We start from the raw sequence: 25,167 nt of genomic DNA on the forward strand, positions 1-25,167 counted from the left end.
GTTCCAACTTGTCTGCAACTTCAACACTGTGTCAAAAATTAATGTTACAAAGTCAAATATGACAGGAAAATATGTAGAATAAGGTATATTTACTGAAGAAGTAGACACTCATAACATTTGGCCTGTGATATCAGTATATCTTTATATTAAGAAATCATACATATGAATTTTAATATATATATTTTTTAATCCTCCAGATTTTCTACTTACCCTTGGCCCTCTTCATTCCTCCATCCGTATATGCTGTTCATCTTCAGTTTAATCTCCTTTACCAATTTTGGATCCACACAGAGGTAATAGTTTTGTTTTTTAAATTTTATACCTAAATAGTTAGCCTGAAGCAATGTCCTGGAAATCCACTAGCAGCTGATTTATTGTGTAAGAAAAATCTTTGTCTGCCTTCTTTAAGGAGAAACATCTGTTCATTTTTATTCCTTTTAACTGAATATATATGGCAAAGTTTATAAGAAGCAATGAGGCCAGTTGGTCTCAATTAAATAAAACAATTTTTGAACTATTAAGTACCAAAACATTTTAATAATATATTTAATAAAATATCTTCCTGTATTGCAGTTTATTAAATATTGATTACCAAAGGATGGTGAAATTACTTCACTTTAGAGATAGAAATTTAAATCATACACACAGATATATACATACATACACTCTCACAGTAAGAACTCATTGAAAAATGTTTAATGATTGCAGAAATTATCCACATATTTTTTATTGCAAATCTTGCTTTAATTATAGACTTTAGTTTTTTAAAATAACTTTATTAAAAGGTGTTCAATGTAAACTGTACTTTTTTGTTTATTGTGCCAGAAAACTGAATAAATATAATTTTGGGGTCTTCTGTTGCATCTCAAAACCACAAGTTGAATGTTTGCAGACAGATCATGAAGCATGTGATTGGTTTATGAACTATTGTACTGATCTGGTTGTTAAATATCAAAAGATCACATACCCAGAAAAAAATCTTATACATATGAGAACCCTATCAAGCATTTGGTATTAATTGAAAGCTTTGAAGTTACTAAAGCAAGCATGTTGACAGGTGCTGCAATTGGTTGAACAATACTGCAAATCACAACTATCTTAAATGCCAAATCACATAGATTATTTCGTTAATCTGCATTTATCTCATACTATCATTATCACTTGGAATAAAGAGACTGTTTCCATCCTTTGTGTGTATATAACATTACATGAAGATCTGTCATGAAATGGTATTGCATTTTATGATAGTTGACATCCATCAGACAGCCAGTACCACAACCATCTGAAAGAGTTGTTGAGGCCAGTTCTGACTCTAGAGGTCAAAGACCAAATTTGTTTAAATCAGTAGGGGGAAGCTTTCTGATGATTTACATGGAGGGGTTAAAGGAGAATTAGATTTTTATAGCAGCTCTGCCCCAGGTCATGCCCTGTGTTGGGTCAGGTATTAGCCTCCATGCAGAACAATGGTGCCTAAGTAACTTCCGCCTCTTCCTGTGTCCCTCTCTGAGGTCCATGAGTTAGGGCTTTAGTTCTATCCCAAGACCGACAAGTACAAAGGGAGTGGGAGAAGCCCATTTCTTTTGAGTTCAAAGCCTCCAGGTGGCTTCATGCCCAACTTGAAAACAATATATTAGTACTCACTTGTGTTTCACACTTCAGAAAGTACTTTACCATGTATACTTACTACAATTAAGCTTCATGAGAGACAGGAGCATTCTTTCGTAAATTATGGTTTGGATCTTGGAATTTAAAATTATATTGTTAGCTATAAATATATTCCTGAGATTTTTCACAGCTGTGTTTTCGATTACATTAAATTATTATATAAAACATACTCCCATTTGTTTACAAATAATAGAATTATTCAGGAAGTAGGTCTAAGAGATTGGTAACTGTGGTTGCTTCTGGAGAAAGGGGCAAGTGGTACTGAGAACCCAAGTGGAGAAAAGATGTAATCATTGCTTTGCAAAATTCTTTTCATCATGTGTTTGTCCTACTTTTTCACTTAAAATTTAAAATGCATCAGATTAAGAAGTGAAAAATGAAAACTGAAAGCAATAGGTTTCGTTCTTGAGAAATACCCATTTAGACTGAGAATAAAGTATGTTTACTTCTTCACACAACTTGGGGACTGTTTAGTCTTGGGCATCATACTTGGATCTCTATTCCCAGAAACTGTATCACTGCAGGCATGACAATGTTAAAGAGCCCTGCAGATTCCTGACCGGAGGTTTGATACTTACAGTTGTTTCATTTCTGCTAACATCCATAAGGATCATGTCTTTCAGTAAAGTGAGTAAGGCCTTGAGGAAGTACTGGTTTTCTAAAAGTAAAAGAGGAGTAAACTCCCTTTCAGTCAATCAAATTAGAATGAGAAGTTAAAAAATATTTCTAAAAGACTGCATTTGAGAGAGAAAATGGGTCATAAAACAAGCTGAATAGGCTATTGCTGTTTTCTGTTTATTTTTAATTACTTTGATGAAGAAACAGGTAGTTTATTCCCATTCTCTTTTTGAAAGTTTCACTGTCTATTTTAAACTGTAGTCTTTTGCTTAATTTTTGTGACTACATTTTTGTTGGATTGTGTTCATTGATGTAAAGTGTCTATAGCAGGTATTCAATTAAACTTATTTCTTGAGAATTTAATAAAAGCAAAAAAGAAACTTTTATTTTATGGATGTTTTAAACAATAAATAAAATTTATATATGGTAATTACTTATTTTTCTAGGATATTAGGTGATATTTTGGTTTTAGTGGAGTTTACACAGTTCAGTAGTAAGTAGTAATAGTAATATTATCCATTTTCAGTGATTAACTTAAAATTACTCTCATATTTTTCATTCACATATTTCATGATGCATTGACATAGAAATATCAAAGAAAAATAACTTTATTTTTTAGTATTGAAGATTTGATCCATTTGAGTCAATGATTTTTATACTGCTGAACTGAAACCTCAAATGAAAGATTATGCAATCTCTTTATATACTGCTGTGGATACACTGCCAAAATAAATCAAGGTGCATAGCAGGTTATATTGCATGCTCATATTTATATTAGAAAGGAGAAAACAATCATATATTTTACATGTTGATATATATGTGTGTAATATACATCTAGAAGAACACATGGGTGGCTAAGTATTTTTCTGAGGGGTGCATGGGTGTTAAAGATGAAAATAAGAAGTTTTGAATTCATACTAAACTTTATTTTTAAAGACATTTTAGATTTCAGAAATAATACATGAAAAATATAGGGGAGGGAAGTGGATATGGCTCGACTGATAGGGCTCCCATCTACCATGTGGGAAGACCTGGGCTCACTTCTCAGGGCCTCCTTGTGAAGGCAAACCCAGGGAGAGCTGATGGCCCACGCCTGTGGCACAACAAAGGGAGACAAGCAGACACAGAAGAATGTGCAGCGAATGGACACAGAGAGCAGACAGCAAGCAAGCGCCATGGGGGGGATAAATAAATAAAATAAATCTTTAAAAAAAGTATAGGGGATTTGCAAACAACCTTTTTACAAATTCTGCACAGATTAACCTTTCAGCATTTCATTCTCTACCCTCATTCGATTTTCTGATGATGTATATTCTAATCATTAAGTCCGTGAGTTACACAATATATTTAGCTCATCATAATGCAATCATACAATATTTGTCCTTTTGTGTCTGGCTTGCTTCACTCAACATAATGTCCTCTAAGTTCATCTATGTTGTCATATGCTTCATGAATTCATTTATTCTAACTGCTGAATAATATTCCATCATGTATATACATCACGATTTTTTTATCCAGGTGTCCATCAATCAGGAATAACACCACTATGAACACTGGTGGGCAGTTATCTGCTTGTGTTTCTGCTCTCAGGTCTTTTGGGTATATACCCAGTAATGGTATTGCCAAGTCACATGGCAAGTCTATCTTCAACTTCCTTAGGAACTGCCAAATAATCGTCCACACTCTCTGTACCATTCTTCATTCCCACCGAGAGTGAATAAGTGTTCCTGTCTCATCACAGCCTCTCTAACACTTATAGTTTTCTGACTTTTTAATAATGGCAATTCTAATATGTATGAAATGATATCTCATTGTAATTTTGATTTGCATTTCCCTAACCACTAGTGATGTTGAACATTTTTTCATGTGTCTTTTTGCCGTTCGTATTTCTTCTTTGGCTGATTGTGTTTTTAAGTCTTTTGCTCATTTTTAAATTGGATTATTTGTTCTTTTATTGTTGAGTTGTATGAGCTCTTTATATATCATAGTATTAAACCTTTATCAGATATGTGATTGTCAAATATTTTCTCCCATTGAGTCCGCTGCCTTTTCACCCTTTTGACAAAGTCCTTTGAAGTGCCAAAGTGTTTTATTTTGGGGAGGTCCCTTTATCTATTTTTTCTTTTGTTGCTGTGCTTTGGGTGTAAGGCTTAAGAAACTACTGCCTACCACAAGATCTTGAAGATGTTTTCCTTCATTTTCTTCTAGAATTTTTATGGTTGTCACTTTATTTTTAGGTTGTTGATCCATTTTGCATTAATTTTTGTATAAGGTTTGAAATAGGAGTCCTCTTTGTTTCTTTTGTATGTGTTTATCCAGTTCTTCCAGAACCATTTGTTGAATAGACTGTTCCAGCTCAGCAGGGAAGACTTGACGGCCTTGTCAAAAATAAATTGACTATAGATGTAAGGGAGTATTTCTGAGTTCTCAATTCAGTTCCTTTGGTCAATCTGTCTGTCTTTATGGCAGTACCATGCTGTTTTTACTACTGTAGCTAAGTAATATACTTTAAAGTCATGAAGTGAGAAATGAACTAGCAGAGCAATTATATCGGTATGAAAATGGTTTAAAGGTTAAGTCTAAGGTCATATATATTATTAGAAGGAAAGCAAAAAAAAAATGTAACATGGGGCTATATAATAGTGAAACGTCATGTGAAATATGAATATGGGTGATACTGCATAAATGAGACTATTTCACAAAATATAAATACAAATGAACTGGAGAGAGGAAAACAAGATAGCAGTTGTGTGTGGCAGGGGAAGCACAGAGAGACTGAGAGGTTATAAGTTTTTTGTTTTTATTATTATTATTATTATTGGAATGATGGAAATGCTCTGAAAACAATTGAATCATGGGTCCACAATTATGTGATTATACTGAATATCATTGATTGTATATTTTGGATTGATTTATTCCTTATTAAAATGTATCAATAAAATTGATTAGTTTAAAAAGAAGCATAGGGTAATTCTCATATAACCCCCTCATCTTACATTAATGTAGTATGTTTGTTACAACTGATGAGCCAATATTGAAGCACTGCTACTAGTCAAGGTCTGTAGTTTAAAGTTTATACTTAGTGTTGTACAGTTTTATAGGTTTTTCCAAATGTATGATGTATGTATCCATCATTGCGATATTACACAGAACAATTCCAATGTCCTAAAAATATACTGTGTTCCACCTATTCATCCCTCCCTTACCCTTTTGAACCTCTTGTAACCACTCACTGTCTTTATATCATTGTTACAAATTCTTCTGTTACCACATGGTAATAACTACAATAACAATTAATCCTCATTGGTCCGTGGTCACCTTCTCCCCTTATATCTGTTCATTCCTCAATCTTGAGTTATTTGGAATGATACCTTTTCTCATGCTTCAGATTGAGAGGAGGCTTAGATATTTTGGGACAAATGGGAGGAACTGTTTTTGCTTGCAGTTGTAGATACTCCTTGTTTTTTGGGCTGGAATTTATCTGTCATCAGCATTTTGTTAGCAAGTCTGAAGAACTGGAGAGTAAGAGTTGGTCACAACTCTGGGGGAATTCAGGGCTCAACGAGCATAAGAACAATCCAAAGATTTCAATCTCAGAGACATATATTCAATGTGTATAATGATAATTATAGGTTCAAATAAAAGGAATAGAAGAATCATGAGTAGGCAAATTATAAATGCGTCTAACTCTGTTATGTTGGGAAAATAGATTACATCTATTCCCAAATAGGGTCCACCAAAGGGGTAATAATTACAAAAGGCCATGTACCTTGCCTAGAGTGTCCAGACACCCCCAAGAGGTTCAGGAGCACTTTTGTTCGGGGTTTTGTTTACGGTGGTAGTTAGTGAAATCTGCCAGAGACCTGCATGAGCGTAACCTCCAGGATGACCTCCCGACTCACTTAGACTCTTTTAGCCATTAAAAATTCTTTTTAAAAAAAATGTAATCCTATGGCATACATCTTATCCTTAGTGGTCTTTAATCCAAGGTGCAAGATCTTTCCTTTCTGTTCTTTTCAGTGTATTGTCTTAAGTGTTTTCATAGCCTCTATCTTAGTAGGGCTTGAACTCTGAACTCTCATCAGTGACAGGCACTAGGTAAAATCTCTGCTTAGCAATTTTCTAGTGTTTTGCTTTTCTAGGTTTCTAGGTTCCTAAAGTCTTGCCCTATGCATGAGCAATTTAGGAGTCAGTCAAAATTTGAGGGAGGTGCCTACAAAGATCTTGTGGCTCCCTATTCTGTGTTTCCTTCCTTTCTGGATTTCCCCTTTCAATTAGCATTTGCTTTGCATCCCCCAACTCTGACCTCTGACACGTAACCTCAAAGACTGGCACTTGCTGTTTGATTTCTATTCCCCTTCTCCTTGCAATCAGAACATGCCTCAGAGTGGTCATTCTATTAGAATCTTGCTATGCCAAGTATACCCACCAAGAATAAACACTGCTTTCAGTAGTTGACAGTCCGTGATTTTTCTCCCACCCCCAGCAACACTCTATTCAAGCAACTGTCCCAATCATACCTTTTCATTGAGGATAGATTTATGATAGACTTGGTAAGGATTAATAGAAATTAGAGTATAGGGGAACTAGAGGAATAAAATACACAAAATTAGAAAGCATAGGAAATATGCAGTAGAACCATGAAATAATATTACCCATAAGTCAACAGAAGGCAGAAGCTAACTGAAGCTAGGAGATAAGAGTAGACAGAGAAGAAGGGCAAGATGGCGGCTGAGTGAACATCCCTGTTAGGGTCTTCTGCAGGGAATCGGCTGGGCGGCGTTGGAGACTCTTTGGGACCGGATTGTTTCGGGATTTTTGCTGGTCCGGAGGTGTCTGGACATCGATTTGGAGGGAAGGTAACAGAGAGGATTCGTCTGTGAAAGATACACGGAGATCCCAGCTACCTGTAGAGGATTCCCTCCTTGGCTTTGTAGGTCATACCATATTCCTCCCAAATTCAGTCATCTACTTCATAAAAGGTACTCTACCTACAGCTATAACTCTATACAATCTACATGAATCTAACCTCCATCCTTCCAGATCTCATATTCTTGCTTTGTTAACATACATCACCAATACAACTTTACACTTTTCCCTTGCTTACACAATTGCCTTTCCCCAACACTAATACTTTCCTCTAAAGTGAACTTAACCAACAACAAGTAACTAGAATAAGAAGAAAAATCTGACAAAGAGAAGATATAACACCTATGCAAAAATAACAACTAATTAACCTCCAAGAGCAGACAAAGAAGCTAAGGAACTGATTAAATTCGTCAAAATAAAGAGATGACCAGAAAGCAACAAAAATCTACAAACCAAACCAATAATCAGGAAAACATGGCTGAATCCAATCAACAAACCAATAATCACGAAGGGGAGCAAAACTTGGCACAAGCAATGAAAGATCTCAGAACATTTATCACCGACAAATTTGATGCAGTAATGAAAGAGGTTAACAACATGAAGATATCACTTGGAGGGGAAATTGCAGACATACGCAAAAACATAACAGATATGATGGGAATGAACACCACAGTTCAAGAAATCAAAAATACACTTGCAGCAAATATCAGCAGACTAGAAGAGACAGAGCAGAGAATTAGTGATGTGGAAGACAGTACATCAGAAATCAAACAGATAGTAGAAGGGGTCAATAAGAAGATAGAAAAAATCCAATTAGGATTTAGGGACCTGAATGACAATGCAAAACGCTCAAACATACGTATTATAGGCATTCCAGAAGGTGAAGAGAAGGGAAAGGGGTCAGAAAGAGTGTTGCAGGAAATAATGGCTGAAAACTTCCCAAATATACTGAAAGAGACAGATGTACATATCCAAGAAGCACAGCGCACTCCACAAGTCATAAACCCCAACAGGCCCACCCCAAGACATATACTTGTCAAATTATCCAATGCTCAAGACAAAGAGAAAATCCTAAAAGCAGCAAGAGAAAAGAAAACCATCACATACAAGGGAAGCTCAATTAGATTAAGTGCTGATTTCTCTTCTGAAACCATGGAGGCAAGAAGACAGTGGTATGATATAGTCAAGGTACTAAAGGAAAGAAATTTCCAACCAAGAATACTTTATCCAGCTAAACTAGCATTCAAATATGATGGAGAGTTCAAAATATTCGCAGACAAACAGAAACTGAAAGAGTATACCAACAAGAAACCTCCCCTTCAAGAAATTCTAAAGGGAGTGCTGCAGGAAGAAAGGAAAAAACAGGAAAGGCAAAGTTGGAGGAGAGTATAAGACCAACAACAACAACAAAAAAGACAAAAAAAAAAATACAAACAAAATATGACAAACACAAATCCAATCAAAGTATGGCTAACACAAATAATTCCTTGATAGTAATAACACTGAATGTCAATGGATTAAACTCACCTATCACAAGATTCAGACTGGGACATTGGATAAGGAAATATGACCCATCCATATGCTGTCTACAAGAGACACATTTTAGACCCAGAGACGCATGGAGATTCAAAGTGAAAGGCTGGAAAACAATCATACAAGCTAACAATAACCAAAAAAAGGCAGGAGTAGCTATATTAATATCAGACAAAATAGACTTTAAATGTGAAACAATTGTGAGAGACAAAGAAGGATACTACATTTTAGTCCAAGGGAAAATCTGTCAAGAAGATCGAACAATCATAAATATCTATGCCCCTAACAAGGGTGCCTCTAAATATGTCAGGCAAACGCTGGAAAAACTAAGTGAAAGAATAGATACATCTACAATTATAGTGGGGGATTTTAATACACCACTATCAACTCTGGACAGAACATCTCAAAAGAGAATCACCAAAGAAACAAAACATCTGAATAGTATATTAGAGGAGCTCGATCTAATAGACATATATAGATCGCTACACCCAAACACAGCAGGATATATATTTTTCTCAAGCGCACATGGATCATTCTCCAAGATAGATCATATGCTAGGCCACAAAGAAAGGCTGAACGAATTCAGAAAGATTGAAATCATACAAAACATTATCTCTGACCACAGTGGAGTCAAGCTGGAGATTTGCAAGGGACAGAAGCCCAGATTTCACACCACGATTTGGAAATTAAACAGCACACTCTTAGAAAAACAGTGGGTCAAAGAGGAAATCTCAAAAGAAATCAATGACTACCTTGAAACAAATGATAATGATAACACAACATACCAAAATTTATGGGATGCAGCAAAAGCAGTACTGAGAGGGAAGTTTATAGCCATAAATTCATATATCAAAAAAGAAGAAAGAGCAAAAATTGAAGAACTAACTGCACATTTGAAGGAATTAGAAAAACAACAACAAAGCAACCCAACAGGAAGAAGAAGGAAGGAAATAACAAAGATAAGAGCAGAACTAAATGAAATAGAAAATAAGAAAGCACTTGAACAGATAAACAAGACCAAGAGCTGGTTTTTTGAGAAGATTAACAAAATTGACAAACCTTTAGCAACACTAACAAAGAAAAAAAGAGAGAAGATGCAAATACACAAAATAAGAAATGAGAAAGGCGATATCACCACTGACCCCACAGAAATAAAGACTATCATAAGAGGATACTTTGAAAAACTATATTCCAACAAAAATGACAATCTAGAGGAAATGGACAAATTCCCAGAAACACATAAGCAGCCCATACTGAGGAAAGAAGAAATTGAGGATCTTAACAAACCAATCATAAGCAAAGAGATAGAATCAGTCATTAAAAATCTCCCAACTAAGAAGAGCCCAAGGCCAGATGGCTTCACAGGTGAATTCTACAAAACATTCCGGAAAGAACTGACACCAATCCTGCTGAAACTATTCCAAAACATCGAAACAGAAAGAACGTTACCCAACTCCTTCTATGATGCCAACATTACCCTAGTACCAAAGCCAAACAAAGACATCACAAGAAAGGAAAATTACAGACCAATTTCTCTAATGAACCTGGACGCAAAAATACTTAACAAAATACTTGCTAATCGTATTCAACAACACATTAAACGTATTATACACCACGACCAAGTGGGATTCATCCCAGGTATGCAAGGATGGTTCAACATAAGAAAATCAATCAACGTAATACACCATATAAACAGATTGAAGGAAAAAAATCACATGATTATATCTATTGATGCAGAAAAAGCATTTGACAAAATACAGCACCCTTTCTTGATAAAAACACTCCAAAAGGTTGGAATACAAGGGAATTTTTTGAACATGATAAAGAGTATATATGAAAAACCTAAAGCCAATATTGTTTACAATGGAGAAATCCTAGACTCCTTCCCTCTAAACTCAGGAACAAGACAAGGATGCCCACTGTCTCCGCTCCTATTTAACATTGTCTTAGAAGTACTTGCTCGAGCACTGAGGCAAGAACCAGAAATAAAAGGCATTCAAATTGGAAAGGAAGAAGTCAAAATTTCATTATTTGCAGATGACATGATCCTATACATAGAAAACCCTGAGAGATCTACAACGAAGATTCTAGAACTCATAAATGAGTTTAGTAAAGTCACAGGTTATAAGATCAATGCGCAAAAATCAGTAGCATTTCTGTACACCAATAATGAGCAAGATCAGGAGGAAATCAAGAAACAAATACCATTCACAATAGTAAATAAAAAAATCAAATACTTAGGAATAAATTTAACTAAAGAGGTAAAGAACTTATACACCGAGAACTATACAAGATTGTTCAAGGAAATCAAAGAAGACCTAAATAAATGGAAGACTATTCCTTGTTCATGGATAGGAAGACTGAACATTATTAAGATGTCTATCCTACCAAAACTGATCTACACATTCAATGCAATCCCAATAAAAATCAATGCAGCCTTCTTTAAGGAACTAGAAAAACTAACTATGAAATTTATTTGGAAAGGAAAGAGACCCCGAATAGCCAAAGACATACTGAAAAAGAAAAACGAAATTGGAGGAATCACACTACCTGACTTCAAAACATACTATAAAGCCACGGTGGTGAAAACAGCATGGTATTGGCATAAGGAGAGACACATAGACCAATGGAATCGAATTGAAAGCTCTGATATAGAACCTCACATATACAACCACATAATATTCGATAAAGCCACCAAACCCTCTCAACTGGGAGAGAGTGGCCTATTCAACAAATGGTGTCTGGAGAACTGGATAGCCATATGTAGAAGAATGAAAGAGGATTACCATCTCACACCCTATACAAAGATCAACTCAAGATGGATCAAAGACCTAAATATAAGAGCCAAGACCATAAAAACCTTAGAAAGCAGTGTAGGGAAACATCTACAGGACCTTGTAATAGGAAATGGATTTATGAATATCTCACCAAAAGCACGAGCAGCAAAAGAACTAATAGATAAATGGGACTTCCTCAAAATTAAAGCCTTCTGCACCTCAAAGGAGTTTGTCAAGAAAGTAAAAAGGGAGCCCACACAGTGGGAGAAAATATTTGGCAACCATATATCTGATAAGAAACTTATAACTTGCATATATAAAGAACTCCTATATCTTGAAAATAGATAAACAACCCATTTAAAAAATGGGAAAAAGACTTAAACAGACACTTCTCCGAAGAAGAAATACAAATGGCAAGAAAGCACATGAAAAAATGTTCCAAATCTCTAGCTATCAGGGAAATGCAAATCAAAACTACAATGAGATACCATCTTACACCCATAAGATTGGCAGCTATGAAAAAAACAGAAGAATACAAGTGCTGGAGAGGATGTGAAGGAAGGGGAACACTCATCCACTGCTGGTGGGAATGCAGAAGGATCCAACCATTCTGGAGGACAGTATGGCGGTTTCTCAAAAAACTAGCCATAGATTTGCCATATGACCCAGCAATACCACTGCTGGGTATATACCCAGCAGAACTGAAAACAAGAACACAAACCGATATATGTACACCAATGTTCATAGCAGCATTGTTCACTATTGCCAAAAGTTGGAATCAACCCAAATGCCCATCAACAGATGAGTGGATCAATAAAATGTGGTATATACACACAATGGAATACTACTCGGCTGTAAGAACAAACACACTACAAACACATGTGATAACATGGATGAATCTTGAGAACCTTATGTTGAGTGAAGCAACCCAGACATTGAAGGACAAATACTACATGACCTCAATGATATGAAATAAACAAGCTGCCCTAGATAGCAAGAGACTGAACGATAGGCTTATAGGAAATCGGAGGGTGGAGGAAGGATATGAGCCGATGTCTGCAGGGGTCGAATTTAAGACGAGATGGTGGTAAGTATGAACACAAAGAAGAGATAAAAGGGGGGCAAGGGGTTGCCTTTGCTTGGGGCTTTGCGGGTTTGAGGGTGGCTGGGGAGGGACGGATGGGTAACGTTGCCCAAAAGTGGGGGGAGGGAGGGGTAGCATACGAACCAGGAGAGGGTCAGGTGTTGGTGGAGAGTAAAATGCCGAGAAAATCATATCAAAATATAATAAAGAGGGTTACCTGTTTAGAATGCTCGGAGGGGAGGGTCTGATGCAGGATGGGCTCCTGGGGAATGTCTAAATGCTCATTCTGCCAGAGTGGGTGACACCATGGGGTAGAAACCCAAGTAGTGAGAGTGGGGGTGGACCCACATCCTGGGGAGGACTAATGCCATCCAATAGAGGGAACTGTATCCCTCGAGAGAAAGGGTGGCTCCCAGGGCATTGGGGTAGTTGAGTAAGTTAGGACCTGAACACTATTCCATCTATCTCTGGAAGTGGCTCCTCAGGAAACGGAGGTTGGCTATCACTGAGGACACCAAGGTGGAAGGGAAAATGGACGTTAAATGTGTGGAACCAAAGTAAATGGGGGGTAAGAGAGGAGTTTCTTGAGAGTACACAAGGATGGATATAAAACATGTAATATTACACTATAACATATAGGAGATGACAGACTGATAATGTAAACCATAATGTAAAACATAGGATAACTAAAAATGTAAAGAACTGTGTATCCTAAAGTATGCACCACAATGTAAGCACAGATGTCACCTTGTTAGAAAGCTAATGTCTCAGACTCTGTACATCACTTTAAGTAAATATGATATGAATAGGGCGTAAGAGTATCACTGTGGAAGGGAAAAGGTTTTCTGGTGGATGTGTGGGAGCGCTGTATATTATATATATACATTGCTGTGGTCTAGGACTCCTGTGAAGAAAAGCTGAATAATTAGGGGGGGGGGGGGGAAGAAAGAAAAAGATAGGATGTGGAATTTTTTCAAGTCAACATTCTTTATCTAAGTTCTTTATCTAACTTTATCCAAGTTCTTTATCTATCCTTTAAGCTCATCGCTATATGCCATTCCCTAGAAAGGGACCATGAAATTATATTGGGCTTCAAATTTCGGGGAGTTCTGGATCACAGAGTGTTTCAACAATGGCAATGGAGGGATACTGGTATGGGGTACCAATGACAGGTGATATATGGCTGACAGGGAGCTGTACAGAACGTATGTCCAGGGTGCATGGTAATGTTTGGATATACTCATAGTGGCAACAATTAAAAACCACAGTAGGGGGGGTACTGGGTTCCTGGCCAGTGGTGCTCTGTCGTGGTCCCTAGGGGAGCAGCGACAGTCTCCCAGGTACAGTGGCGGGGACCGGGAGGGAGTGAGGGTTCAACAGTGAGCCCCTGATGCTAATGACTATGCTTGTGAGCTGATAAACCCAAAATAAGAACAAGGCCTAGAACAACTTTGTGCCTGGGAATTTCCTCCTGTCAGCCTTCATGTTACTCAAATGTGGCCAGTCTCGAAGCCAAACTCAGCATGTAAATGCAATGCCTTCCCCCCAGCGTGGGACATGACACCCAGGGATGAGCCTCCCTGGCAACGAGGGACCACTATCAACTACCAACTGATGATGCAACTGGAAAATGACCTTATATGGAAGGTTCAATGCGGATCAGCAGAATATCCATGTCTACATAAAATACCATGACTTTAAAATGCTGTTTGACCTAAAGTAAGGGGGAAATGGAAAGGAGAAATGAGTTTATATGGCTACGAGTTTCTAAAAAAGAGTCTGGAGGCTGGCAGAAGGTTTGCCCTCATGCACAACTGAGCAGAGTCAGAGAGACAGATAAAGCAGATACAACCCCCAGATATTGGTTCCTTTGAGGGCTAAAGAGACCCACGGGAGTTATGGTCATGGCCGATGGGGTTAACTACCAGGGCAGATGGCCCCTCTTTGGAAATGGTGTTTATGTGTGATGAATCTGGACTCAGATGGGATCTCCCTTCATAAGACTTTCATGCCAATGTGCTGGAGGTGCAGTTAATGTTGGGGTTTAAGATATATTTAGGGGATTTGAATCTCTGGACTGACAATGTGATAGCCAGATCCTGAGCCTCAACAGACTCCAGCACCTAGAATCTGATTTATTGGACTTACCACACTCAGCTAAGATGGAGTTGAAGAAGGACAACCACCACACCATGGAGCCTAGAGTGATTACAACTGAAAATGGGAGGATTGCATCCAGCATCCAGGTGGAATCTGACCCTCCTCTTGACATAGAGGTGCAATGGACACAACCAATCCAATGTCCACATAGAAGAGGTGGCATTGGAATGGGAAAAGTGGACATAGTGGACGAAGGGTATGGGGAAAGGCAGGAAGAGATGAGAGGTGGAGGCGTCTTTGGGACATGGAGCTGCCCTGGATGGTACTTCAGAGGCAATCACCGGACATTGTAAATCCTCACAGGGCCCACTGGATGGAATGGAGGAGAGTATGGGCTATGATGTGAACCAATGTATATGAGGTGCAGAGGTGCCCAAAGATGTACTTACCAAATCCAATGGATGTGTCATGATGATGGGAACGAGTGTTGTTGGGGGGGGGAGAGGGGGGGGTGGGGGGATGGGGTTGAATGGGACCTCACATATATATTTTTAATGTAATATTATTACAAAGTCAATAAAAAATAAAAAAATTAAAAAAAAAAAAAAAAGAGTAGACAGATTCTTTGTATCAGCAAGACCAATAGAAGGGTAGCAACATGAGCAGAGATTTAGGAGATGTGACTTTTGAAGAGTGAACTAATACGCTATTTTGCTTATCGTCCTTTCATATTCAATAATGTAGTTCCATGGCAGTCTGGAAGCAGTTTTCCAGCCTTCAAAGTTTTAGAGTCAGGACACAGACATGTATAAATACTTAGTATTAAGCAACTGTATTCATTTTATTCTATTTTTAAATAATCCAATGATAAAAAATAAAATACAAAATATTTGTGATGTGAATTTTAGATCATGATTGAAGAGAAGTGTTAAGTTTAGTTTATTTCAAGTTTCCAAAGGGGCCATTTTGCTCTTTATGTTCATAGGAAAGGCACTGAAATTATTAAGCTAGTTAGCAAATCTTTTTCAATAACAAATTAAATGTTGTTTTGGGTAAGGAAAGATGATACTCAGGAAGACATATTTTAATGTTTCACATATTAAGGTGATAAAATCTTAGCTATGAATGTTACCAAGTAAAGAACTCACTGGCCAATGCACGTAGGATCCAATAGTTTGGCACCAGAATTTGAGAAAATTAAGTTTTATTGTGAGGCCAACCAGCAAGTGGGCAGAAGACAAGCTCAAACTGTATCCCCAATCCAAGAACTAAGGGAGATTTGTAGGATGGAAACAAAGAGAGGTGGGGATAGTGATAAGGATTCAGGTTGACAAATTTTGATTTGTTGTTTATAGGACTGTCTATATGTGGTAGAAATATGTCAGTGTGCTGAATCTTATTTTCCCTGTTGAGTGACCCCTCACATTTAATTTGCTTCCAGTGACTCCTCATCCCTATAATCTTGTTTCCAAAGAAGGTTATTTTTGTTCCCCGTGTCTCAGGGTTTATTCAATGGAAAGAGAGCAATGTCTCTATGTCTGTGCATGCTGCAGTTTTCTACTTGTGGCTGAGTTTGACTGTGGCTAAGTGTTTTTGCCTATAAGACAAGCTCAGGAAAGAATTTCAGTAATGGGAGAGGAATAAATCCTGATAAGCAGCAGTTTAGGAATCCTCACTATCTTGCCTATAGTTTCATTCTCCCCTCCTAGTATTTTTTTTTTTTTTTTACATTCCTCATTCATGATGGATTTGGGGCTTTGACCATTCTGGCTTCTTTTAGATATTAGGGGCATTGTTTGGGCTTGAGGGATGGGATTGTTTGACATAAAATTAGAGGTATTCACAGGTTCTTGGGACTGAGGTTGTTTGGTTCGGGAGAGTAATATGTGGTTGATTTCTTGAGTGGAGCAAGGACTAACTAGTTGAGAACTTACTGTGAAAAGGAGGCAGAGTCAAAGATAGTAAAAGAAAGCAAATTAAGAGGATTAACAGGCCTTGTAGATTAGGTAAGAGAAGGTTGCTTAAACTATCAGGGAGCCAGGAGCAAAGTTCAGTAAAGGATGTGAGCTTGTAGAAGGGGTCCTCAAATTTGGTGTTAGTAAGTGGAGTCAATGTTGAAGCAGGGCCACTGTTAAATGGAAAAGTTTGTCTGTAATTATCAGCAGTGTTGGGGTAGGGTTAAATTGAATATTCTAGAGGAGTGTTACTGAAGTTGGATTTAGAGTGACTGATTTCCCAACTCTGGTACTTTAAAGTTTCAGAACTTTATAGGGATGTGCCCTAGTGGTTCTTGTCAAGTGGCTTTTGGACGGACCACAGGAAGTGAAGTGAGTGGAGGGCTCATTTCTCCATCAGAAGAATGATAAGTGGCGACAACCAGCAAGATTATAGATGCAAAGTGAAATGTTTTGATTAAGTATCTCAACATTACTTATTGGGACCCACTGATATTTGGCAGGTAAGGGGATTCCTGAATCATGAAAGATTTCAGCCCATGGACCTTCCTATGGGTAGGATTTGTAGTCTTTCCAGGTGCCATCCAGAAGGACCCAGACTTGTAAAGGGGCAGGGTCAGCTATAAGGATGGGTTCTGGTGCAAAGTTGTTTTTATGTGGATAGAACCAACAATGAGGTTTATTAGTTAGTTCAGCTATCTTTTTACCTGATTCTTGTTAGGGAGGTGGGAACATGTGATTGGAGATTAGAGGTGATAAAATAGTGAATGAGGGAGATAGGTTTTAAAATTTTTTTATGGAGCTCCTGGTGAGGGGGTTTGAAGGAACAGAAGTTCTAATCGTTCTAATGACTACAAAGAAAGTGGTTAAATCCCTTAGATAGTTTACAAGGCTCATTAATATATAAAAAATGATAGTAAGACAGGCAAATATATTTAGGCTGAAACACCAAGACTCTATCATTACTTATCTGGAAGGTTAGTTATGGGATCACATAAGTATTCTGGAGAGGTAAAGTTTTTGGTGGCATTCAGCGACCATTCAATGTTCTGATGGTTTTGTCTTGCTGATTCCCATTGTTCATGGAAGGTTGTCTCCTCACTGTTTCTTGTAGATCCATTGACTGGCAGGCACTAGTTTTACTCGGAAATGGTGAATCCAGGGTTTCATGCCCTTCACTTAACATAAGAGTGAGTAATCAGTAAAACTTCATAAGACCCATTCAACTGATGCTATAATTGATCTTCTGGGGGCTGATTTTTTCAGGTTTTAAGAAACCTGGATTTATGAAATGGAGAGGTACATCTATTGGGAAACATAGGAAGCTGGAAACATATTGATGAATAGTAGATTAAGTAGAACTTAAAGATTGTATACACTTTACAGTATCTAGTTCTTTTATAATATGATCATTTTCTAGATTACAATAAAACTTAACATTAAGGAAAGTTATCTCAAATAACATATCATAAGGGCTCAATTGGAGCTTGCTTTGGGGACTGCTCTTCCCCTAATCAGTGCAATTGGCAAGACTTTCTCCCACATTAAGTCAGTTTCTTGGCAGATTTTTGCTAAAGTCTTCTTTAAGGTATGATTTTTCTTTTCTTCTTTTCCCGTGGATTGTGGCCTCCATGAAGTATACAGCTTCAAAGTATTCCTAGTGCTCTGGCTACTTCCTGGGTTATCTTAACAATAAAATCTTCTCCATTATCACACATATGGAATATGGCAGTCTGGAACTAGGAGTAATTTATTTTAGCAGGCCTTGGTTACTTCTGAGGCCTTCTCTGTCCTACAAGGAAAGGCCTCTACCCATCTAGAGGAATTGTTCACAAACACAATTAGGTATTCATAATCTCCTCTGGCCTTCGGTATAATTGTAAAATCTACTTGCAAGACCTCTCTTCATTCTGTCCCTTGTGTTTGAATTCCTTTACCAGTAGGAAGGGATCTTGTTTTTAGATTATTTTTAGCACAGATTAAGCACTGGGTCACCTATTAACTTTGTAGTCATTGTTATGTAGTATCCCTTCCATAATGAGTTCCTCAATGTAAACGCGCAGTGATCTCTTTCATTAAATGATCAGGTACTAATATGATCCCTTGTTCATTGTAAATCTACCCTTCCTTAGTGGCTCCTTAACGGGGTTTTGGGGGCTTACGTAAAATCTCCATTATTTTGGCTTTGTCCAGAAACATTGTCAAGTATTGGGGCTTAAATCAGTCCAAGTCCATGCTGGGTATCAGGGCCAAGATATTGTTTGGCTTTGGAGTTTTTGCTGCTCATTTTGCAGTTATATTGGCTAAATTATTTCCTTCTGCTATCAGGCTATCATTTTTCTGATGCCCTGGACAATGAATAATTGCTATTTCCTGTGTCAATATAAGGCCTTCTAACAGGGCTAATATGACTTCTGCATTTTTAATTTCTTTCTTCTCTGAGGTTAATAATCCTCTCCAAATAGCTCCATGGGCATGGACTATTGAAAAAGCAGACTTTGAGTCTGTATAAATGGTGACTCTTTTTTATTTCCCAGATATAAGCTTCTGGTAAAGGCTATGAATCCTGCTCTCTGTCCTCATAAGTACCTGGAGGAAGTGCATTTGCTTCTAGAACTTCTTGGAGAGTTACTATAGCATAACCAGATCTTTGGAGTCCTTGGTCCATGAAGCTGCTCCCACTGGTGAACATATTTAGGTCTGGATTATTCAGAGATTGGTCCACAAAGTCAGATTGGCAAGAATAGATTTTTCCAGTTACTACAATCATGATAGATTCTTCTAGTGTATTGGGAAGTAGGGTGGCTAGGAGTAAAGAGGAACCTGCTTTCAATTTAACATTTGGATTCTCTAGTAGTAGGTCTGGTACTTGCCTAGCCTCATGGAAGTGAGCCAATATCTTCCTTTTGTTTGAGGGGTATTACACAGTGAGGGGTGTATATTGTTATAGGATGTCCTGAAGTAAATTTTTTGGCATCCCACAGCAGGTTGCAAGTGGCAGCCCCTGCTTGGAGGCATACTGGCCATCCTTAGGACACATTATCTAAATGTTTAGAAAGTAAGCAACAGACCTTTGTGGGCTGCCTAAATTTTGTGTTAACACACAAAGACGTATTAACTGCTGCTCATGCACAAATAGATTGAAAGGTTTCCTTATGCCTGGATGGCCAAGTGCTGATGCTGTTAAAAGTTTTCCCTTAATAGCATGAAATGCCCACTGGCATTCAGTAGTCCAATTTAAAGGCTCATTACCTTTCCCTTTATAGAGGTTTGGCCATAAACCCAAAATATGGGATCCAGATATGGTAAAATCTGGCCTTAAAAACCCTCAAAACTGCCTCCTAGTGGTTGGTACAGCTACTCTAGCTAATGCATCTCTCCTCTATGGCAACAAATTCCTTTGTTCTTTAAACAACTCAAATACTGGATATTTCGTAGTAAGCTGTGAGATTTGAATTTTTCTTTTGGATACCTTGTATTATTGGTCTGCCAGGAAGCTCAGAGTCAGAATATTATGATCTGAAGCTTCCTGGTGGTGCTGGCAATCAAGATATTGTCTACACATTGTATTAAATTCCTTCTTGAAGTTGAAGCTCTCTTAAATCTCTATCTTGAAACTTAGCCTAGTGTTACAAATTGCCTAAGAGTTATCTCCTGAAAGCCTCCTTGTTGCTCAAATGTGAACTCTTTCTAAGCCAAAGATAGCATATAAACCCACTCACTACCTTCCCCCCAGAGTGACATGATTCCTGGGGATGAGCCTTCCTGGCACCGAGAGATTATCACCAAGTGCCAACTAGTGATGCATTTGGACCAAAAGGGGGAAATATTAAATACAAATGAGTTTTATGGTTAAGAAATTTCAAAATGTGTCAAGAGGTCATTCCAGAGGTAACGTTTATACACATCTCAGCAGGATTGCATCGACTGCCACAGCAAACAGTATCTCAAACAGCAGGGCTCCTGAGGACTCTAGAGATATCTAGACACTATAAGAAGGACAGGAAATATCAGAAATTTGGCACCCTGTCAGTGGGCCATATTTTGGAATTTATGTTCCCCAATGTAACAGAGTTAGACTCATTTACAATCTCCCCACACATGGCTCTTCTGTACCTTTTATTTGAACCTATAATTAGCACTATACTTGTTAAATATTTGTCACAGAGACTTAAATCTTTGGTCTGTTCGTATGGTGGTTGAGCCCTTAATCTCAGCAGAGTTGCAACACCTACTCTCCAGTTCATTGTACTCACCCAGGACAACAAGCTAAAGGTTGATGATGGACAATGCACATCCCAATGAACAAAGAATATCCACAATTTCAAGCGAGACAGTTCCATCTATCTGCCCCATGGGATCTAAGACCCCTCTCAAACAGAAACAGAGTGGGCATTACCATCCCAAAATCCTTAAGATTGAGGAGTGAATAAACATAAGGGGGCTGGGGGTGGAATACAACTATGGACTAATGTAGATTTATTATTCTAGGAATGAAAGAACTTCTTTTATTGTTATAAAAGCAGTAGACTCCAATATTTCTGAGTGGAGGGAAAAGGAAGAATAGATGTAACATGGAACATTTTTGGGACGTTGGAATTGTCCTGTATGACATCGCAATGATGGATACAGGCCTTTATACATTTTGTCAAAACCTTTAAAATTGTGCACTCATAGTGTAAACTATAATGTGAACTATAGACCATGGTTAGTAGCAATGCTTCAATATATGTTCATCAATTGTAACAAATGTGCTACACTAATGAAAGTTGTTGTTAATGGGGTAAAGTGGGGGAAGGGGAGGGGAGAGGATGTATGGGGATCCCTTATATTTTTGATGTAATGTTTATGTGATCTAAAGCTTCTTTAAAAATAAATTTTTTTATATATCTCTAGCTAAAGTTTCTCCCAATAGAGAGGAGGCATTTTTAAATTGCTGTGGTAACATAGTCACACAATATTGTTCTTTTACATTGGTTTTGGGATCCTCCCATTCAAAACAAATGTGGAAGACATTTTTTAAGTCCAATGCTATTCTCTACAGAAATTCCCAGATAAGGTGGTATAGCAATTTGATATAGTTCATGAATTCCAAAAATAGATATTGGATTATATTTGTAAACTTGTCTGTACCTGGGTGTGATTAAATTATTAATATGATTAGGGCTTTGATTGGGCCATGTTAGAAGGGTGTTAAGTCCCCACCCCTTGGTAGGTGGGGATTCATAGATAAAAGATATGGCAAAGGATGGAGTTGCAGTTTTGATGCTGGAGTCTCAAACTAGAGCCGTGGGAAGTAAGGACATAGAGGAGTTTGGTTGTGAGGAAAGAGAGAAGGTGCTGGGAAGAGAGACAGAACCAGTTGCCTGATAGTCTACAGCTGGCCTTGTGGAGAGAGGCAAAGCCTAGAGAGCCTCATAGTCTACAGCTGACCTTGTGGAAAAAACAGAGTAGCTGAGCTGAGAAAGAAATGAACCCTGGGAAGAGAGGAACCCATGAAGCCTGAATCCTGGAAGACTAAGACAGCCATCTTGCTCCAACACGTGGCAAAAGACTTTGGTGAGGGAAGTAGCTTATGTTTTATGGCCTGGTAACTGTAAGCTTCTACCGCAAATAAATAACCTTTATAAAAGCCAACCAATTTCTGGTATTTTGCATCAGCACCCCTTTGGCTGACTAATACAGGTGGTAAGTAATGTGGAAGTATTTGGCACTACCTGGCAAATGTCCTCTATTTGATTAATTGTTCTCAAGTCCTGCATGAATTCATACTCATTAATACTGGGCTGCTGAATGGGTAAAATAGAAGTATTGCACAGAGTTTGGCAATGTCAAATTAACTGACATCAGATAATTACTTCTATGAGTGGCACTGTACCTTCCCTGGCATCTCTTTTCAAAGGGCACTGTTTTAAAAGAGGAGTTTTTAGCTCAAAGTGAATTTTTTATTTTTTTTTAAAGTATCAGGGATAGAACCTGGGACCTCTTACATGTGAAGCGCCTGCTCAACCACTGAGCTACACCTGCTCCACTCTGGTAACTCAGCAGTTCTAGCTCTCCTGGGCATATTGTCAGCCCATACCCTTGCCTTGTTTTCATAAGGATATCTTCTGGGATCTCAAGTCAGGTCTCTCCATCTAAATATGGTAAAGTAGCTTGAAGAGCACATGCTTGATTGGGAGAAACCTCAATGTTTATTCTTTCTGAAGAGAAAATCTCTTGAGCATTAAGTTTGGTTAACAAATCCTGACCTAGCAGTGGCATAGGGCATTTAGGCATATAAAGGAAGTTGTGCTTTAAATTAGTGTTCCCTAGTTGACATTTGAGGGGTTGTAAGAAAGGTTTATGGGCCATAGCCCTGAAACCCCAGTAGTAGCCAGTCTTTGGAGAAAGAGAGCCTTGTTTTTCATTTAAAGTAAAGTAAGTAGCTCCTGTCAGTAAGTTTCTTTCCCACTATCACAATTACCCAAGACTCTTCCTGGGAGTGATATGAGCAGGCAGGTTAAAAGGAGCCCCTATGTACCTTCAGTCTTGGTCATTCCCGCTCCCAGTGAGCTGGGACACTCGCTAGACTGACTTGTGAGCAATTCTTTTCTCCCTTTCCTTTGGTTGGTCTGGATATTCCCATTCCCAGTGCCCCTCTTGTTTGCAATAGGTATACTGTCTTGGCACTAATGGGGGTGGCTTTTTCCATTAGTGGTGGGAGGGCCCAGTGGTCTCATCCATGATTGTCTATCTTACTCACTGAGGTTTTTCCTGGTCCTGGAAGGTTGTGGTTAATGGCTTCAGCTAGCAGTGCAGCTTGGTGCCCCATTTGCTTTTCCTGGATCTGGTCTCTATTGTTACAAACTTTGAAGGCAATTTCAACTGGCTGAGACATAGGCATCCCTAATCCCTCTGCCAATTTTTATAGTTATTTCCTTATATCTAGAGGATTTTGACCGATGAAGGTCATATTGACTAGTCTCATATTATCAGGGTGCTCTGCACTCAGTTCAGTATATTGGCCATATACTTCAAACACTCTTTTGAGAAAAGTGGACAGGTTCTTTTTTGGACTTTACTGTATTTTCTGAACTGTAAAAAACTCTTCGGCCTTGGGACTCCCTTCTGCATCCCTACTGTGATATACTCTTTAAAACAATCCAATTTGTCTCAGTCCCAGAGTTGATTTGTGTTCCATATGTACCCCACCACTGTTTTGGCCAATTCTGCTGATGTATAAATCAGATTGTTGGGTTACCTTTTCTACATTCTATCAGCCTCCTGGTGGGCTTTTTCAAAAACCATCCTGTAATCCTCGAGAGTGAGGAAGGTATTCAAAAGGCCTGAATATCTGCCCAGGGGTGAGGGGGAGTTATGAGTACCAACAATGAAGGTAAAAAGGTTCTCCATCTTTTTAGGGTCATCTGGATAGGAAAGCACATTATTTTTCCAATTATATAGATCAGAAGTGGAGAAAGGAAAATGTGTATATATATGTGTATATGTATGTGTGTATATATATATATATACCCTCTAGGGTGGCCTTTGTCATCCAGCCCTGCAGGGAATTGTCTGAGTGGGAATTGCCTTACCTGGGCTTGAGAATTTCCCAAATCAAGTTGAATATCCTGTCAGATGTGGAATGGGGAAACCATTCCTTCTCAAAGCTAGACAGTGGAGGGTATAAGGCTGAATTCATGACCTGTGGAGGATTAGTGGTTCCTCCCTATGTCTCAGTTCAGCTTCCATTGCATTTGGAGGGGGTGCTGAAGGAGGCATCTGGTGTGATAGGAGTAGATCATCATCTGCTTTGGAATCTGGTAATAAAGGTTTAATTGAAGATATAGCAGAGTCTAGTGACTCAGGTTTAGCCTGTTTTGCCTGAGTCCTTTCCCTCACTCTGAACCATAATTTTACACTTTATATGCAAGTTCTTATTTTTTTTTAGCTGTTAAAAAGCACTTTATTACAAAATTGTAAAATAAATAAAAAAATAATTTGAAAGAAATTACAAATTTTAAAAGAAAGTGCAAGACCAGGTTAACCTTTAAAAACAATTATAAAAATTATATAGCAGAGCAACAAACATTTATAAATTAAATAATAATTCAAATATAATAGAAATTAATTACAATGTCATTCTAATTTTTATATTGCAGCTCTAACTATTGGGTATAATAATTTTTAAGAATGAAATTAATTATTGAGTTAGTTATTTAATTTCTATTTAGGCCATAATTCTTTCTAGGTCATCAAATTCCTATGTGGGAATTCTTTACTTCATATTGGAATGAATTACAGCAGATAACAATTTGCCAACTCATAATTTTATGAGGCAGAAAAGCTCAAAATCTTGTTCAATAGTAGTCATGCTAAATGATTATTGTTCCAGATAGATTATTTTAATTAAAGAGTATGAACAAGAAAGGGTTTAAGAAAATGAAGTATACAAAAATATCTCTCTTCTCCTGTCCTCTTCAATTACAAGCAAATGTTTATTTTGTATGAAGAAAATTTACAGAATACTGACCACAGGAACAATTTTCCAATTGCACTTAGAAATTATTGCTCATATCCTATA

The 25,167-nt window shown here is 37.8% G+C and overlaps 1 protein-coding gene across 2 annotated transcripts in view; it reads left to right on the plus strand.

Annotated features, from left to right (window-relative positions):
• The window catches only part of AGMO (alkylglycerol monooxygenase), a 371,907-nt gene that overhangs the window by 143,988 nt on the left and 202,752 nt on the right, over window positions 1-25,167 (plus strand). For both annotated transcript variants that reach the window (XM_058296924.2, XM_058296925.2), the window contains exon 5: window positions 198-293. In XM_058296924.2, the coding sequence (XP_058152907.1) occupies window positions 198-293 (96 nt within the window). The remainder of the gene's footprint in view (window positions 1-197; window positions 294-25,167) is intronic.

The sequence above is a fragment of the Dasypus novemcinctus genome, chromosome 5, assembly GCF_030445035.2.
Source record: "Dasypus novemcinctus isolate mDasNov1 chromosome 5, mDasNov1.1.hap2, whole genome shotgun sequence".
Taxonomy (NCBI): Eukaryota; Metazoa; Chordata; class Mammalia; order Cingulata; family Dasypodidae; genus Dasypus; species Dasypus novemcinctus.